An 18889-nucleotide genomic window follows, 5' to 3' on the forward strand; every position below is an offset into this window, starting at 1 on the left:
CGCGCCAGCCCCACCCCCACCTGCTCTCCGCCCTCCAGTACTAGAGCATGAAGCTCTGCCACTGGGAATGGCACCACCTCTCAGCCTCACCTGCTCCAAAGGGTTGCTGTGAGCATAAAAATGAAAATATCTTATTTTTTATTTTTATAGCTTTCTCAGAAGAATGAATTTACTCAAGGGCAGTATCTGATTACTTTCTTTAAATGAACTGTTCTCTATTTTAACTTCTTGAATTTTTATCGTTTCATTGATTATTTCCCTATGTTTAGCTGCTTAAAACGATAAATAAATAATCCCATGCAAGCTGCCCTGGGGTTCTTTGGAAAACTCACTGGGTAAATAAAATGGAATTTTCCTACAACGAGATTTTCCATGACAAAGGAATATCCCTTGCCTTTGGACAGAAAGTAACAGCAACGACGACGGCTTTGGGAAGAACATTTTATTGCTAAGCATATCCTTGAACGAAAAGGCAATTATGAAAAGAAAAGAACAGGCGAAAAAAGAAGGGATGGCAGGAAGGAGAGGAAAAAGATGAAGAAGCAATAACGGCACAATAAGATTAAATAAAAAAATTCAAGGTTCTGTCCATAAAACAATAGGGATATGGTAGAAGCCCACATACAGAAATGCACATGTTCCCAAAAAACTGTCCAATAGAAACAGACACCAACAAAAAAAGGAAAAGAAAGGTTGGTTTTTCCTAATTTTTTTTTAAAAAAAAGATAAAGAAAGAAAGCAGAAAATCATTTCACAAGACTCCAAGACTCCAAGAACAGCAGCAATCTTTTACAGACATCAAGATATAATCAACTCCATGTATGTTCGGCCAGTTAGGTTGCCTAAATTCGTGCTTTTTATACCTTTTTAAAACCTGTCTTTATATATATTTTTTTCTCTGTTGTAGTGTACAAAAATAATTAAAAATAAAAAAACAAACAAACCTCACACACACTGAAAAGATTTGTTAGCCAGGTAAGCCACTTCTCAAACCATATGAGAAGGCTGCCTTGTTTTTTTATTTCGTTCCCATGTGCGTGTGGGCATTCGATAACACTTCTTCAAAGTCAAAGGTTCATGCGACTTATAAACACCAGCAAGAGTAGATTTCTAAACCTAAACAGCTGATTAGATTTCATCTGTACACAGAAAAATTGTACATTTTAATATGCCAGAGTCCTCTATAGAATTTTTGTGTTCTCCTTGTCTCTCTCATTCTTTCTGTCTGACTCTCTTTTTTTTGCTTAATTTTTTGTAATTTTTTTTTTGCACATGATATTTATGGCCAAAAAACCCCCAGTTGGTTATTTGTTTTCCCTGTACAGCAAGTTGCTCTCTTAATGGAAGGAAAAATAATAAAAAACAACAATTGAAATTAAGTACATTGAATATAAACAACAACCCAATGAAATCTCAGAACATATGTACAACAGGGTACCCATCTAGAAATTACACCAGTCAAAAAGAAAACTGTAGTAAAATATGTAAACAAAATCTTTTTTTCTTCTTAAAATCTTTTTGACACAGATAACTGTGACAAAGTTAAAATGCACACACTCTTCATATTTTTAAAGTTTAGCTTTTTGTTGTTTTGTAAAAACATTTTTTTCTTTACAACATTCTCATTTCATCTTAAGACTTTAACAGCATTTCTGTTCCAGTCGTCCCATCAAACATACCATGATAAATATATCTGTATATATATATATATATTTATATATATTATACTATTAATAAGCTCCTTTAGTTTTTTTTATTTATTTCTGTGTGTCATAGAGACTTCTTAAATTTATCTTCTTTCGTATAAAAGATAAAGGAAAGGGAGAATCGGGAAAATGGAAGGACAGCGAATCAGAAATGTCAAATCTACAAAATTAAATTGTTACATATGAAACACACCTTCATGGTTTTCTTTATTTTCTTTATTTTTAAAAAAGCACCCACCCCTATTTTTGTACTCGTTCATGACATGTTTTTGGCTCGTGCGACATTTTGTAGATCTTGTCACAAGTTGAACTCAGTATACTCTTTCTAAACATTCAATTCAACTGATTTACTATTGTTTGCATTCATGCATTACCATCAGCCAAGGAGCCAGAACCCAGAAAATGGCTCCTTTATTTTTGCTTGGTCTGTTCAATTCAGAATGGCTCAGTATCTTGTTTTGTTTTGCTTGGTTTGGTTTCTCAGTCCCTTTTATTCCCCCGTAGCTCAGCTATACTAATGTATACTAAGCTTTAGTCAAATACAGCCAATGGGGGCCCCTAGTCAAAGAAGAAACCATGTTATCTCCTCATGACTTCAGTCATAAATACGAGAGCCAGATGATGGCTGGGGGGCGTGGAGGGGTGTGTAATTCTCCATTACTGTCATTCTCGGCATCACCACCATCACTGCCACCCCATCACCTGTCCTTTGTTTGTTTGTTTGTTTGTTTTTACGTTAACAACTTACTGCAGACAACAAATTCAAGAGACAACACAACCTGATATGTAGAGCAAACACCGTCAGTAGAACTTGAGTTCATATATGGCAACAGTCTCTCTTTATTACTATTTCTTTAAAAAAAAATCCCCAAGGTTTCTTCTTGACTTATGTCCTGGCTCATTCTCCCAAAAACCCTCACAGAAAATGAAAAGAACTCAGACAAAAAACATAATGAAAACCCCACACCATTTATTAATTTTTTTCTCCCCTCCCCCTTCACAACTTGGAAAAAAAAAGAGATAAGCTGGTCAGGGCCAGATCGGTGGTTGCTGTTGTTGTCGTGTGTGTGTGTGTGTGTGTTTATAACATTTGTCATTTTTTTTCTTTTTCTTTTTTTGTTTGTCATTTTTTTTTCAAAATAATTGAAACTAAACAAAAACAACAAAAAAATTAGCGTACAGTCAAAGATCATGAACATCATTAAAGACTCACTTGGAGATACGAAACAAGTAAGCCATGAAGTCTTCTGCCTTTTGCAGAAAAGTTCAGCTGAGGAGGAGGCCTGAAGGCTGTCCAAGTCCGCCAACATGGTAAATGCTGCATATGCCTTCTTCGGAACGCTAAGTGTGCTTTATAATACAGTAGGGTACAGAGTTTGGGGACTCCCGAGCGGTGACTGAAAACTTAGCACGTCAACAGCCGAAATGTTTATTCTCAAGATTTGGTTTTTTTTTAATTAAAAAAAACCACAAACTGCAGCTCCCAATCTCGTTAGCTGTAACAGTTTTTTTTTTTAAGATTCAGTTCTATCTCATTAAATATTTATATATTTATATATATAAATAAGTATTTTTTATAATTTTTTTCATTTTATTTTCATTTATTTTTATTTTTTTACACGTAATATTCTTTGTCCTTGTTTTTCTGTTTCTTGTGGCCGCTCTTTGCGCTCTGCTGCTTCTCCTTCATGAGCGTGCCGTTGCTCTGGGCCGAGTTGCTGATGTAGTTCCGCGTCTCGTCCACCTGATAGGACCCCTCGTCCCTGTTCCTGTACTTGTACATGGCATACAGGAGGATCAGGATGCAGAGGGCGGCGGCAGCCACAATGCCGACGACCATCCCCGTCGTGCTGCTCGACTCTCGGACCACCTCTGAGGCCCCCGGAACCCGTCTGATGCCTGGCTCCGTGGGGTTTGCTGTGGGCACATTACGGAACATGGGGGAAGTTATTAGCGGGCTCTTCAGCTTTGTGCTGTCTAGCTCATAGGCAGTGGGCAACGGAAGCAAGACTATGTCAGGCTGGGGTTTGAGGTCACGGTTATTCATGTTGCCGGCTGGCAATTTGGGCACCATCCCAGTCGAGGACGAAGCTGTGGAGCGGATCAGCTCAGGGGACAAAGCTGTGGTAGTAGTAGTCCTACCAGTTTCGGAGACTTTGTTAGGTCTAAAGTCCTTGGCTTCCCATTTGGGTGCGTGTGCTTTGTAGCCACCTTCGAAGATGGAAGTGGAAAGGCTCTTATCTGTTACCAAGGAGAAGGTGGTGTAAAAATCTTCATCATCAGTAGGGGGTAGGTTAGAGTCAAAGGTTTCCCCTGAGCCATACCCAGATATCACCAAGCCATCATCATCACAACCATCGCTGCCTTGGTCCGACAAGCAAGGTAACCCCGCCTCAGAGGTCATGGACAGGGAATCTTTGGTGGTCTCAATAATGGTGAGGAGGGGGCGGAAGGTAGTAGGGAGTGTAATGAAAGGTGCACGAGTAGCAATAGGAGGGATATCTAAAGGGTCTTCTACAAGAAGAGGGATAACTAATTCACCTCCTGGACAGAAAAGAAAAAAAAAAGAAAAAAGTTAGTACGTCTTGAATACAGTGCTATACAGGATGTTCAGCCCACCCAACTCAAAAGGTGTGTGTGGATGTGTGTAGTGTGGGTGGGGGCCTTAAAAATGTTGAGCTAGCAGGTTTTCCATACTTATTTCTCCCAATGGGCACAACCTTTCAAGGGAACCCTTCAGCCTTTTCACCCACCTCACTTAGATGCAGGAGAGGCCAAATCCATCCTCTTTTAAGCTTGGCCAAAGCAGGGCGTCCGCGATTTGGCTTTCGAAGATACTCTCAAAGTAACTTGCAGAACTCAACAATGGCATGCTTCTTTTATTGCGTTAAATACTTGAAGCTCTTTGGGAAACTGTCTAGTTAAATGGTGGCTTGTTGCATGGGGAGATGGCGCTTTCTTCTTCAGGTGTTGCACTTTCCTTTCTCATTGTTCCCCCTCCCCCCCACTATACATATGTACTTAAGTTTCCTCAAATGGTGCACAGCAGGAGGCGCTTGGATGATGCGCAACTCTAATTCCATAATTTGCCATTTTCCGCTGGAAGTAGGAATGTCAATCAATGTAAAGTGAGCGTTTGACTGGTTTAAAATGTTTCTTGGAGAGCCCGTGAGCAGAGAATTCTTACAACATTTCGTTTTGCACCGAAACCTTATTTAACGGAGCGGGAGCTGCATTTGGTAGATGGTACCTAACTTCTGGGAAAGTTTGATGGGTCCGGGTTCTACTGAATTAGGAAGAACAGTCTGCTACTGCTGATCTGTGCTGTGTGCATGTGCTATTACTTGCATAATCTGCATTTGTTTCACACACACAGTGGCATGCAGCTTGCAAAGGTGCTTTTTGTGGGTGACATCACACATGCAACGTTGCTACCTCCTGACATAACATGCATGAGTGTGAGCATCACATTTCCTTCCCTAAACTGGGCATAAGCTTTAATATTTTAATACTCTAATTTACCAGGAACATTTAGGGGACTAGCCTGGTCCCACTAATCCACTCACCCCACTCCACTGTACACACAACATTGGGTATTCCTAAAAAGTTGGCATATTAACAAAAACATAAGAGCATATGTTCAAGAAAATTAACTCTGTCCTAAGGATTGCTGGCAGAATATTGGTTGATCTTTTTTAAAAAAAACAAAAACACACACATTGATTTAAATGATATATATTTGGGCAGAAGGCGTTTTTAACCATCCTTTGTGAGGTGGAAGGCGAAAAGGTAATTTCAGAGCCTTAACAACATACATACCTTCAGCTTAATCATTTAAGTTTGGATACAGACCTTGGGCTGTAGTTATTCAGTAGGTTTCAACAGGGGTCAAATGCTGGAAAATGGGGAGTCAATTGAAGTGTTTGTATTGTGCTAGGAAGAAATTAACCTCACACAAGCAGAAAGCATCCTTCTGCTCTTGATTCAAGAGTATCAAGCACTCAGGAGCTGAGAACACTCCTGATACACTCGTCAAAGAAGATTGGTTCTAATGAAGGAGATGAGCAAAGCTTTTTGCAATAAGCCATTTAGTAATGCCAGTTTTAGTATAGAACAATGGAGTGCAAGGGTGAATGGTCAACTGCTCACTTTAAATGTGCAGCTCACAAAGAGGCTGGAAAATGACCATGTTCGTTTATATAGTATTTTGTAGATGCTCTTCACCTGCTTTCTGACCCTGTGAAGTCAGCAGGCACAAAAGATTGCCTTTGTTTTCTCTCTCTGGTCTGGTGGCTCTCAAATGAGACACTATTTTTAAAAGGCAAAACTCCATATAGAGGTCTGTGCATCAAATGGCTTGCCGTGACGTTTCTCCCATTTGTTTGTGTGTGTGTGTGTGTGTGTGTGTGTGTGTGTGTGTGGAGCAATCACTCAAATCAGTAGGATGCTCACTGTACAAGAAAGCCTTAGTCGGAAGTACTTGCCTCAAACATTATACTATGCTCTCAATCAGTATTGGTAGTCATCAGGAATAAGAGCTACTCCAGACATCCTTTTGGTTCTGTATTTATAGGCACAGGTCCACACTTTAAAGTGCTATTTATGCTTATAAATGGGCTTGGTGCACTGCTGATCTGTCACCTACCCAAGGCTGATATGAAAGGAAACTTTTCTCCCCAGGGAAAATAACCACGGCTATTTTGCAATTAACTGCTTGGATGTGGTCGTAGGAACATAGAAAACCTTCTGTTCCAAAAAGAATTGCATTCATAGTATGGGTTACTTGTATTTAAGGATGATTTTTTCTTTTGCACTGACATGTTCTCAGCCAGGGCTTCAACGGACGGGAAGGATGAGTAGATGTCATGTTAATGGAGGGTTTGCCACTTGCTTTGTTCTCAAGGGGGAATCTCAGAAAATGTTTATAGATCACCTCTCACCAAGTGCTTAGGGAGAGGAGGCTCGGTATAATTTTGACAATGAAGGGAAGTGGCAGGTAACAGAGCCTTTCAGGAAGGTGAGGCCAGGAGACAGTAAATATTAGGGTCCAGGATCCAAAGACAAGTTCCATGCATGTATACTTGCTTGCCACCCTTTGGGTGCTTCTAGATGTGGATGATTGCCAATCACCCATAAGGCAAAAGTGAGACAGCTGCTCTGCTTCCAGACTTCTAACATTCTGTAGCCAAGTGAGAATTCCTCCTTTCCCCAGTCATATTTTTTTGGGGGTGGTGGGGGTGAAGGACTTTTATTGAGTCCCCACCACCACCACATTCCCAATCCTGATTAACCCCCTGCTACAGTTTATGGGGGGGGGTATGACTATAGAGTCAATACCATTAGGAAAGTAATCGATCAGAGCAGGGGGTGGATCACAGGATCTAGCCAGTGGGCAATGCCACTCCCCACAGGTCCCTTTGCCAGGTGGCTAGGACCATCTACCAGTAATTCACCTGATGCTAGATGACTCTACAAGAAGCTTCATCTTTCAGAAGGAATGAACAAGGCCTTCTCAGTGATGTTACTACTGGCTGTGGATATCCTTTCACAGCACAAGTTTGTCTTTAGGATCTATATAGCTGCCTCTTGTCTAACTCCTAATGATTATCAGATTATCTAATGTAATGCTTTCCTGTTAGGACTCTATGGACATGAGTTGCTTTCCTCCCCATCTTCCAGGCACCAGCTGCCACTTTGGGAGAACAGAATATATGAGAGGGATTCAACTAATGAGTCCTGCATAAGGACCTTCCCCTGCCCCCGCCACCAAAATTGTTTTTTTGGGGAGGGGTCCGGTGAACCCCTGGAACAGCACACAGGGGGTGGATAGGGGGTTGTTCCATCTGGCAAGCCAAATGTCTTGTCCTGACAGAACAACTACCTTATACATATAAGTTTCTCAAGATCCAAAGAACAGAGATTTTCCAGGTTTTGTTCTAACTATAAACTTAAAGTTAACCTATTCCCTTTCCCTGCCTGGCTTGTATTCCCAGCAGAAGGTCACACATTTATTGAAATGATTTATGCTGACAACAGACTGCTTCGGGATGAAATAGAAAGGAACATATAAAATGGCTTCTTCTTCTGCATTAGTGATGCCAAATCAGCTTCTATTTGGCCAGATAAAAATGCAATAGATATAATGACCAATCCATTTGGAGAGGGTTGAGTTCTGCTTGGTTAAAACAAAACAAAAGAGTAGTCTGGTGGAGTGGCGGGGGGGGGGGGAGAAAGACACCACATGTAATATATATTGCGAGATTTTGTTCTTTCTGTTCTTTTTGGGATAAGCACTCCATACTCCTTAAAAGTTAGCATTTTAAAATATGGGATCTATACCTGCTTGATAGCATCGTGCTTTCCTTTAAATTAGCAGTATCACTGGGGACATATAAAGTCTACCGTTAGCCTTGACGTCTGCCCTGCATTTTGCTTTACGAGTGTATTTATAGATACATAATTCATACCTCTGGGGCTGATCTCCAGTAAGGGCCCTTCTGACACTGGAATGGATGGAGTGTTCAGAATTTAATAAGAACCTTGCTGAACTGTGTGAATGTTGTGGGCAGAGCATGAAGGCACAGTGCATGAAGTAGCCCAAGTTGAATGTGTGCCTATGTGAAAAAAGCAAGCTGCCTCCACTCCATTTTGCTCATTTTTTGTGACCAAGTCAGTTTCCCTAGGTTTCCAGTCACAGAAAAGAAGTGAGACCAAAAACAAAATGAAACACAAAAACATACCATATATAAAAAAATAGTCCTAAAAGGGTCCCCTTCAAAGTCTCATGATGAGGAATACAAAGAGGCATGCTATGCTTTTTCTCTCTCTCTCTTCCAGATGTGGCAAAAAGGCTTTTAAATGCTTGCCAAGAAGCCCAGTACAGTGTATCCACATCCTCAGGTATTTGAATTCCAACATCTAAAGGCTCTCATTTGCATTTTATGCTTATTCCTTTGCACTGAAACTCAGGTGCACTTATGGGGAGGGAATATTTCTGCTTTGGGAAAGAACTACAAACATTTTCTTTCTTTTCTTCTGAGAGACACAAGTTTGTACTCACAGTCTTTTCTCTCCCAACTTTTCACAAAAGGAAAGAGGGAAATGGCATTGTGTTTTTTAAAGTCCTCCTTCTTTATGACAGCTTGCTATGGGCAGAGAGGGAAGTATTCAAGCCGCAGTCCTTGAGCTGCTGAAAACCTGATGTTAATATGAAGCTGCCTTAGCAGCTGAGTGTTTTTAATATTCTCCCACCTCTGTCCTAGCTCATTTAATTGAATCAGACAGGCAATACTACAAGGAAGAGACCTCCCTCTTCCATCACAGGAAACCTTACCTTACTGCTTGATAGATATTACATCCCTTGACTATCTCTCAGGAAGACATTTGTGCTCACATAAACCCTACAAGATCACATTCACTTCAAATGAAAGATCTGGCATCAAAGAGTCCTCCTCTAGAGAGCTGTTAGAAGTATGGAAGGTGCGAGCAAAGGATATTTTAGTAGTGTAGCCTGCTTCACTGGCCAAAGCTTTACAATCTCCATCCTAAATTTGTAACCAAAAGAAAAGTGAACATTTACCAGTAAGGGACATTTGTACGTCTGCAGCCTAGGGATTTGGGAAAGCTATTCTCCCCACCCCACTTTGAGTTCTCAGCTTTCCTGCTCGATGGTCTTGGATAGTATTGCTTTTAGGAACTGCAGCTGCAAATCAGACATGCAGCTGAATCCACAACCAAACTGCAGAGTCTTCATTGCTTTCAGTAGACGAACAGTCAGATGTATGCTTCCAAGCCCAATTCAAAGTGCTGCTTTTGACCAATAAAGCTCTTTATGGCTCAGGACCCCTGTATCCTCTGCAATAAACCTGATACAAACCTACCCAGACCCTTAGATCTCCATTTGATGTGCTTGTCTAGGTCCCCACTCTGAGGAGGAGGAGGAGAAGGAAGAAGGCCTTTTCATTTGTCACTCTCCATTTATGGAATCTTCTTCCCAATGCGGTCTGCCTGGCACTGGCACTGAAATCTTTTTGGCACCAGGTAAAAACTTACCTCTTTTCCCAGGCTTTTGATGGAATAGGATGCTGTTGTTTGGTCTTAGTTGTGCTGCTGAAGCATTTTGTTCCTATACGGTGGGTTCCTTTGTGGATTTTTATATCTTGTATGTTTTTATTGAAAGGCTGGGGTTTTGTTACCCATGCTTATGCTCTTTAAAATGTGGGAAGTAGCTTAGGAGACCTTGGGGTGTGTGTAACAGGTGACTAACTAGTTTAAAATGATAATAAGAATGATAATGTGCATCCCCATTTTTTTAAACTCCCAACTATCTTGCTTAAGACTTTACACATTTAAATAGATAGATAGATAGATAGATGATAGATAGATAGATGATAGATAGATAGAGATAGATGAGAGAGAGAGAGAGAGAGAGAGAGAGAGAGAGAGAGAGAGAGAGATGTCTAACAGAATGTAAATCAGTTAGGATCATACAGTGTCTACACCAGTAGGACTACAATGTATCAGAAACGAAACCTATTTATTAAGGAATGTATTAGTGCCTACTTGGAGGTTCTTTGTGATATAAACAATGGCTGTTATCCTGTAGTTATGCTAACAAACAATTTATTAGGCTGTTATGCTATTTGGTTAGTATTGGGTTAGGCTGGAGAGATGACTCTCAGTTTGAGGTTGAGGAGCAAAAGCAGCTTGCTGAAGTTCATAAAATGTGACTAGCTATAACTAGGATTCTGCTAGTTTCATATGGTTCCAAGAAAGCTCTTCACCTGAGTTTGGGTGAGTGGATGGAGGTTTTGGAAGTTGTTTTATCTTGCTTGATTTTATGCACCTAGGTAGAAGGGTAGAAGATGTTCTGCCACAGGCATCCCAGCAATGCAGTTGAGTGCAACAACTAGGTGTGCTCTGTGAAAAAGCTAGATTATACTGGCCTGAGTTCTTGCCATAAAACAACGTGGTCTTGGATCTTCTCTTCTTTAGCAGAATAAGTTTTTCTTGTATGCCATTATTATTTCTTTTACAACTTACTACCCCATGTGAATTACCTCAACTAGTATTACTTCCTCTGCATGCTATTTATTCCGACCCTTTAAAAATTCTACCTGTTCTGACCAAAGGATGTTATTATTTTTCTTTTTCTTTACAGAAATCCATGCAGGAATGAAGAATCTCCACGGGACAGGAGTCCTGACTAAGATATTTTTAAACATGTTATACAGGTGAAAGATATCATGATTCGATCTTCTACCACGGCAGTGTTGGATGCAACTGCAGAATGCGACGCGAAAGAAGTACATTTGAGAGTATCTTCTTGAGCAAAATTGAAGGAAAAGGTTCAGCAATGAAATTTAGAAAATTGGGTAGATCCTTTTGCTGGAATGAAATGGCGGTACATTTAGGTCATGGGGGCCATTTTGCAAAGCATGCTGGGTATTTCCTTTGTTTGTTTGTGTAGAATCTCCCCACCATACTACATAGACATATAGGTTGAAAAGGAAGGACTCTACTTGAGAGGGGCTGGTCGCAAATGGAAAGCTACCACTGGTTCTGTTCCCCTCCTACAAAAGTGCAACAATACATATTGAATGCAGATTTAAAAAGTAAACATAAAAACAAGTATCTTGCAAAAATTAAATGAAGGGATACATCTATAGAAGCAAATGATAATAATCATATACTGAAAAAATAATAAAAATCACAGCAAAGGTTAAAACTCTGAACTAAAAGCAACAACAATAACAAGTCATTCGCTTTACTACAAAAAAGAGAGAAGACTGAAAATAACTGGAAACACAAGAAAAAAACCCCCAAAAGCATCTTTAACAAAATAATTATAATAATAAAACTAAATACACATATACAAATAATCAGAAGAAAGCATACCACATCGATTTCATATCGTCAACTTACATCAACAAATTGCCCGCATGTTTTTTGGCATGAAAGAAAAATTTATAAAAGAAAGTTGTGTAAGAATGCTCTTGGACAAGCAAAATTGCCACATTTGAGAAACTTTTGCTTTTTTTATTTTGCTGTTGTTGTTTTTTTCCTTTTTTTAAAAAAACTTTTTTTATCAAAATGTGTATTATTTTCATTGTTTTTAAATATAATAATTATTTACGACAAAGGGTGATACAGGGAGGCAACAACACATACATCCACACCACATAACGTGAAAAATAATAAAGAATAAAAAATAAATCCTGCACTGCAACAAATCAGAACTTTTTTCCTACTGCGTTTTGTTCATCTTGCAAATTCCGAATTTTGTTTTTTTCCCCTAACAATAGTTAATGGATTGTGATTTATATATATATATAAAATAAAAGCCTGGGGGTGGGGAAAACCTGTACACCTTATTGTCACAGAATTTGTGTTTTGATTGTTTTCATCTCCATATATCAGAAGTGCAATTCCCCAAGCACAGCTCAGATGCAACCTCAGCCATCAGTGGAACTTGCACAAAAGCAGTGTTCAGTGGATCACACCCTCGGTGGTGTTTGAGAATCAATTTATTTGCCTTTTCTTTCTTTCTTTTCTTTCTTTCTTTCATTTAATTGATTGGAGATATAGATATATTTTTTAAAAAACAAAACAAAACAGTTTCTTTTCTTTGTCCTAAAATTTGGAGTGTGTGTGTTTTAAGGAATGGATGACTGCACATAACATTTTAAATGATGCTAAAGAAAGGGTGGGTGGGTGGGAAAGTGAGGGGAGACTTAATGGGAAGATAAGATGCCTCAGGTGGATGGAGTGGGGTTGTACGGTCTATGAGTGTACTACACAAATGAAGATGATGGGAGTGAACGTGTAAGTCAGTTGCCATGTCCATGTAAGTGCAGAACGGAGTGATCTAGCGGCATTAGAGCTTCTGGCTGTAAGGAAGGGATGGGCAATATACAAAAACAAATGAGCATATTCATGCCCATCAACAAAAAGAAAGAACAGAACTCTAACATTGACAATCTCACAAACCCTAAGCTGCAACTTCTTCAACATGCAAATTACAAAAAATTATTAAGAAATATAATAATAATAATAATTACAGTTTCATTAAAATTTCTCAAATGTTAAGAACAGTTCAGACTTTTTCCCTATTTAAAAAGCAGTAAAATATACAAACTAATAATAATAATAATAATAATAATAATATTAAAAAAGAAAAAAACAAGGAAACTATATTTTATGCATAGGAGTTGGAACAACTTCAACTGCAGCTCTGCTCAGCTCCATCGTCGTATCATAATCCTGATCATAATCTCTTCCAGTGTCTATTAAGTCTTTAATATCCGAGTATTAATTTAGTTTTGAGACATGAGAGGTTCCAACGCATGCAGCCATGATTGCTCAAAAGGAGTGGGCTTTCTGTAGTGCTTTCACGATCCTTCTCCCCATCTCAAATTTAATGGATGTTAAAATTATGCTTTAAATAATGCTTTAAAATCAGGCCATTTTTTCCTTTTTCCTTTTTTTTTTTTTAGAAGGAAGGCTGTAGGATTCTGCAGTTGAGGTAGTCCCTTATTTAAAGAGGGAGATAGAGGGAAAAATTTCAGAAATCAACTCAATAATGTTTATGTTGTTAGATTGGAACAAACCAAATCTAAGATAGAAATCCAACATTTGAAAAGAAAAGACATCAAAATAGGCATACTTTTTTATTTTAAAAAATGAAAAAAAGGAAAGGAAAAAAGAGCACTTTATTCCTAGCAAGAAGGGAGAAGGGAACAACTGTTTGGGTTTTACTTTTTTTTTTTGTAATTACTTGGAAAGGAAAAAAAAAAGATATTTCACACACTTTCAAAGATGAACAAACCAGATGCACACACTGAAAAGGAACAGACAAAGCAGTCTAGGGACACTTTTATCATTTCAAATTCGTTCCCATTAAAAAAAAAAAGGATTTAAGTCCCCCCCTTTTTTTAGTCAAAACATTTGGCAGAAAAAAGGCCACTAAAAACCCTCACCCTCCCTTTTACATTTGCTTTTTAATTTTTTTAAAAAAGCTATTAATTAATTTTTGAAAGAAAAATAAAGAAATAAATAAATATGAGGGGAAAACGTGCAGTCTGGATGTACGTTATAAATAGACATAGGAAAATATAATATATATATATATAAGAAATTGGCTGAGATTGACAAATGGGGTTATAAAAATAGCTTAGTTTTACTGTAGGATGTTAATAATAATAATGCATGCTTAAAGTAAGTTGCATTTAGGGAAAGTAGAAGAAACAGAACAGCAAGCTAGGAAGGGAGGGTGGGAGGAAAGGGGAAGGCAGGTTAGCAAAGGAGGCAATTCAAGGAAGCTTTTGGTATGTCATTCCACAACTGTCCACTAGGGGCAAAGCGCATTCCAGAGGGCGCCTGTGCAAGCTATGGGAGGTAGAAGGGCAAACAGGTAGGATAGAAATCGAAAACAGCACTGGTAAATCTATTTGCAAACGCTGTAACTGGAGATCAGGGTGATATGACTCAACCTTACAGTCCTCAGTTACTGAGCCTATCAACAAGCAACAACACTGAATGGATTATTCCTATAGGAATTATTTGTAGGGTCATTAATAATGTTTTAAGGTCTTCCATACCTCATGACTGAAGAGGCTCAAGTATAGCTCAATCCTATGTTTGTTTACTGAGATATCATTTGGGGATTACACCCAAGCAAGCATGCATAGGATTGCAACCTCCGTAGAACGGATGGCTGATATTCACTCCTTCAAATGCAGGAGAATTTTAGTAATGTGTGCAAGATAGGTGGAATAAAAAATACCTGGGACAGCACCAAGTAGTAAATAGCTCGAAAGTGCACTGGATCACTAATTAGACCTGGCAAACAAATGGATCATTTGTCAGGCAACTAACTAACTAACAACAACAACCCGGAACTGGAAGTATATGCAGATTCTATTCACAAATCCACATGCAGGCAACGCTGCAAGATACGGACTGCAAAGTTGAGTCATCCATGAGCTGCTATTAATCTGCGAGCTTTTAATAAGCCACTGGGTTTAGAAGCCAATTGGATTAGAAGCCAATGGAAGGCAGTAGGCTTGTGCACAAGATATAAAATAAAGAATTCAAAGAGCTCTGCTTACTGGGTACTTTTCATAGCGTAGCCAGCTGTACTTTCAGACCCCACTGAGATAGCAGTGGCAATTGCCGAGGGCATGAATTTAACATTCACAATATGGAAATAACAGAACCGATCCTCCCACAAATTATTTGATGCCTTACTGAAAAAAGTGTCCCAGGCTGGTTGAGACTGAGGAGAGAATGGGAGCAGACGAGAACTGCCCCACCTCCACGAAAAAACATAAGGTGTGAGGCCAAACTGGCATTTAGGAGTCCAATCATAGGAAAGCCCACCTATAGCTCTAGTGGAGATGTGCACTGGAACTCTATACTGCCCCCCTTTGGGGAATGCGTTACATACAAGGGATGTTCAACCAGGAAGACAAAGAAACCTGGCTGGGTTAGCTTCAGGGACAGTATAATCAAAATACTTTGCTTGTGGGACCAAGCCCAGCTTATTAATTGTTGCAATGCCCTTTGAAGAATGCTTGTAGAATATGGAATAGAGAGGGCATTGGTCTGTAGATAATGTGATGGGGCTCTTTATCAAAACTTCAAAAGGTAAAGTCCCTGGGTGCTATTCCCTAGCAGGATTCTTAGCTTCTGGCCCAATGAGGTCTCATGAAATTTCACAAATGGGCACTTAATTATGCCCTGACTTGATTTCCAAACTGGAGATTTATGTCCCTCCTTTGTTTCATTAAGGCCTCAATTCTGTAGCCACCTACCCATGAAACACAATGGGGCTTGCTTCTAGGTAGAAACCTAAAAGATTATGCTGTAAAACTCAACCATCTCTGCCACCAGGCCATTCCAGCCATTTACAACTCTTTAAACTCCAGAACCTATGGCACTTATCACTATGCAGGAATGCTACCGCTTTCTATCAAACCCCTAGTTTTAATTGCTCTTGCCTACAAGCTTCAGGCAATAGACCTTGGAGGGAACCATGACTATAAAAGTGGCATGAATGTGCTTTGTATCTTTAAGGTATCTTGTGGGTCTTTCCATAGTAACTTCTTGTTACATTTTCAAAATAATTATCTTCAGGCTGTGCAACAGGTTAAAAATCTCTCTCTCTCTCTCTCTCTCTCTCTCTCTCTCTCTCTCTCTCTCTCACACACACACACACACACACACACACACACAGAGATTGTCATGGTAGGAAACTGAAACCTCCTAGCAGGAAGATATTTCAGCAGCAGAGCAGATGGCCTTCACATCCTGCTTTGAACAAGGGGTGTGATTAGATGACCCCCTGCCAAGGTCCCTTCTGACACTCAAATGCTATGATTCTAAAGGTTACTCTGTTCTTGCTAGGACACTTTTCTCCCTTCAGTTTTTCCTTCACCTTCAGTTGGAGGCTATGCTGCCCTCTCTGCTTTTCAGCAAGTATCGTTGGCTTGCAGAATTTCCTTCTGGCCCCACACCTGTCTTTTTATGCATGCAAACATCTGGTCACAGGGAGACTGTTGTTCCCTTCTTTCCCATTTTGACATCACCCTAAAACCTAGGACAGAAAGTACTCCCCTCTCACCCTGACACTTCCAGCCTAGTTGGAAAAAGGGTCCTTCAGATTTTTAAGAAACATTTTCCTGCTGCAAAACCCAAGCCACCTAAACAATATGCCCTTTGTGTTATCAGACAGGTGATTTTAAGATCATTTAGGTGTATTTCCCATGTCAAGGCAGGACACAGAGACAAATCACAACACTTCTTAAGCAGCTGACTCCATTATATTTTCTCTGTGCAATTACCCAGGAAGTGGTGGCATGCCAGAACATACTGCTGCTTGCAAGGCCCTTTGCTCAAAACATGTCACTGAGTGCAGAAAGCTCTGAACATCCTAGCTGCTTCAAGCAGCTACAAATGTCTTTTTTAATAGAAAGAAAAAAGCCCTTTGACCACTCTATTAAAAAAAAAAAGTAAGTAGGAGTGAACATGCAAACTTTGCTCCAAATTGTGGAACAAACTGAAATCCTCCCTCATCCCTAAGCTCAATATAATATGGACAATAAATAATATTTAGCCATCCCTGTTGTCTGATTCTCAAACATTCCAGCAGTAACGTTTTGTGCCACATTCTCCCAACCCAAAACACTTTTGGTGTTGTTGGGACACCATACTACTGTGGAGAACAAGTGCATTTCTCCCACAGATTGGCTCAACCCCGTCACAAGGAACTTCCCATGTCATTATTATTTTTCCTTAGGGAACACTAGCATTGGCGTGGGAACTTTTGCTGTGATGGTGGAAACAGTAATTCACATCTCTCCACAGAATATCTTCCTATAAGTTTAAAAAATATAGGTGTGTGTTTGCGTGTGTGCTCACGTGTGTGCGCACACATACACACACGCAAACTCGGCACCTGCTTGTTCTCTCCCCTACTCAATAGCTGCTGCCTGAGGGAGCCATGTTCTTTCCCTGACAGCTTACATTGCAGGCAGGAGGAGGGGAAATCCCCCCCTCTAAAGTCATTAATAAAACAAATGCCACATAGCTTGGGGCCAGGCACAGTAAAATACATGCCTTTTGTAAATAACCCTTAGCAGGGCTACAGCTTTTCATCTTCAAAGCACTCTGGAGGGACTGAATATTTAAGGCCTGATGCATCTTTGCAAGACACACAGGAATGTCTCCATTTAGCTGAAGAACAGAGGGGGTGCAGGCTTGATTGAGGTTATTAAAGGGATCAGTGTCAGAGCAAGGGTGTAAGAAATAAGGTCTCAGCGTCAGACTGGAGCTAAAAATACTAAATCAGGCATTGCTCAAGCTTTAAAATACTTTACTTTGGAGCAGAGTAGGAGAACAATGGAATCCAACCTTTTTAAAGCTCAAGGATAGAGCTCTTTGAAAGGGGAGCACTTTCCTGTCCTCTCACTCCAGTTCCCAGTTTTATGGTGACGTAGGCTTTCATGGACTAGAGTCCACTTTATCTAACTCGTAGTGGAGGCACTAACAGTGTGATCCTGCTCAGAGGTTATGTCCCACTGTGTTCAGTGACACTTACTTCCAGGTAAATGTGTATGGAATATATCCATGCTTCGCTAGCAATTCAAAAGTGTGGCGATGGCACAGAACGTTAGCAAGAGTGGGCTAGTTGGTACATATGGAATTTCGAGGAAGTGCAGTGGGTACTAGTCTCAAAATGCCTGCTGTGGGTCTGTGTGGCAGAACACAAAATGGCTTCCATATCTAAAAGAGCAGAAAAAAGAGGCAGGGCCACAAAATGGTGTGGGTATGCCCTCTAGCAATGGGGATAAGATACCCACACCAGCCACTACCACACCCGCTCACAAATAGAAGCTCTTTGCTCCTCTCCTCTGTTCAGAATGGATGAGAGGGTAGGTGTCCAATCCTGGCATCCAATGAAATGTATGCATATTTAAGGGGGCATGTTCAGAGTAGAAGAAGCTGAGTTAGTGTAAATGGAAACTGAGCAGTTGTTGTACTATTAGATTTTCAAGGGGATACCCACGGAGACCTTTTGCAGGTGCCCTAGGAGGTACCAGCAGTTACACATGGGAACATTAGGCAACATTAGTTTGGTTGTTTTTCCAAATAATTTTGAATGTCCCATCATTTACAGTTTATCCCCCCATGGAGTGTTCACTCAGAAACCAGGTATATTGTATCATAAATATGAGGTTTCTCTTATTGGTTTTCACTGACAAATGGCTTTTATCAGACGCTATAACATCTGTCCCAGGTTGAGGAAATAGCATCAACCTTGTCTGTCCAGACTATACATAATGTCATAACCAGAGCCTCTGGCATGCCATGCAATGGCCTCTGGGAATGCATGGGGCTGCCACATGTTAGAGCACTTCTTTTGCATGCAGGTGCCAGGTTCAATCCTTGGATGTGTGGTTGGGAAATGACTCCTTCTGAAAACCTGAAGAACTGCTGCCAATCAGTGTAGACAGTACTGAGTCAGGTGGGCCGGTGGCCTGACTCAGAAAAAAAGGAAACTGCTCTAGACTATCTAGTAGTTCATGTCTCAGACAGAATCATGGGAAGACACCAGTTGTATGAAGCCGTAGGGTCAGGGCCGGCCCACCCATGAGGCAAGGTGAGGTGACTGCCTCGGGTGG

The 18889-nt window shown here is 40.1% G+C and overlaps 1 protein-coding gene across 19 annotated transcripts in view; it reads right to left on the reverse strand.

Moving 5' to 3' along the window:
• Nucleotides 1–427: 427 nt before the first annotated feature.
• The window catches only part of NRXN3 (neurexin 3), a 1132087-nt gene continuing 1113625 nt past the window's right edge, over nt 428–18889 (reverse strand). For 12 of the 19 annotated variants that reach the window (XM_053377942.1, XM_053377992.1, XM_053377982.1 and 9 more), the window contains one exon: nt 428–4250. In XM_053377942.1, the coding sequence (XP_053233917.1) occupies nt 3322–4250 (929 nt within the window). In that variant the 3' untranslated portion in view covers nt 428–3321. Of the gene's footprint in view, nt 4251–11758; nt 12596–18889 lie in introns of those variants that run through there. The other 7 variants (XM_053378036.1, XM_053378027.1, XM_053378045.1 and 4 more) reach the window with 3 other exon arrangements.

This window comes from Podarcis raffonei, chromosome 1 (genome assembly GCF_027172205.1).
Source record: "Podarcis raffonei isolate rPodRaf1 chromosome 1, rPodRaf1.pri, whole genome shotgun sequence".
Lineage (NCBI taxonomy): Eukaryota > Metazoa > Chordata > Lepidosauria > Squamata > Lacertidae > Podarcis > Podarcis raffonei.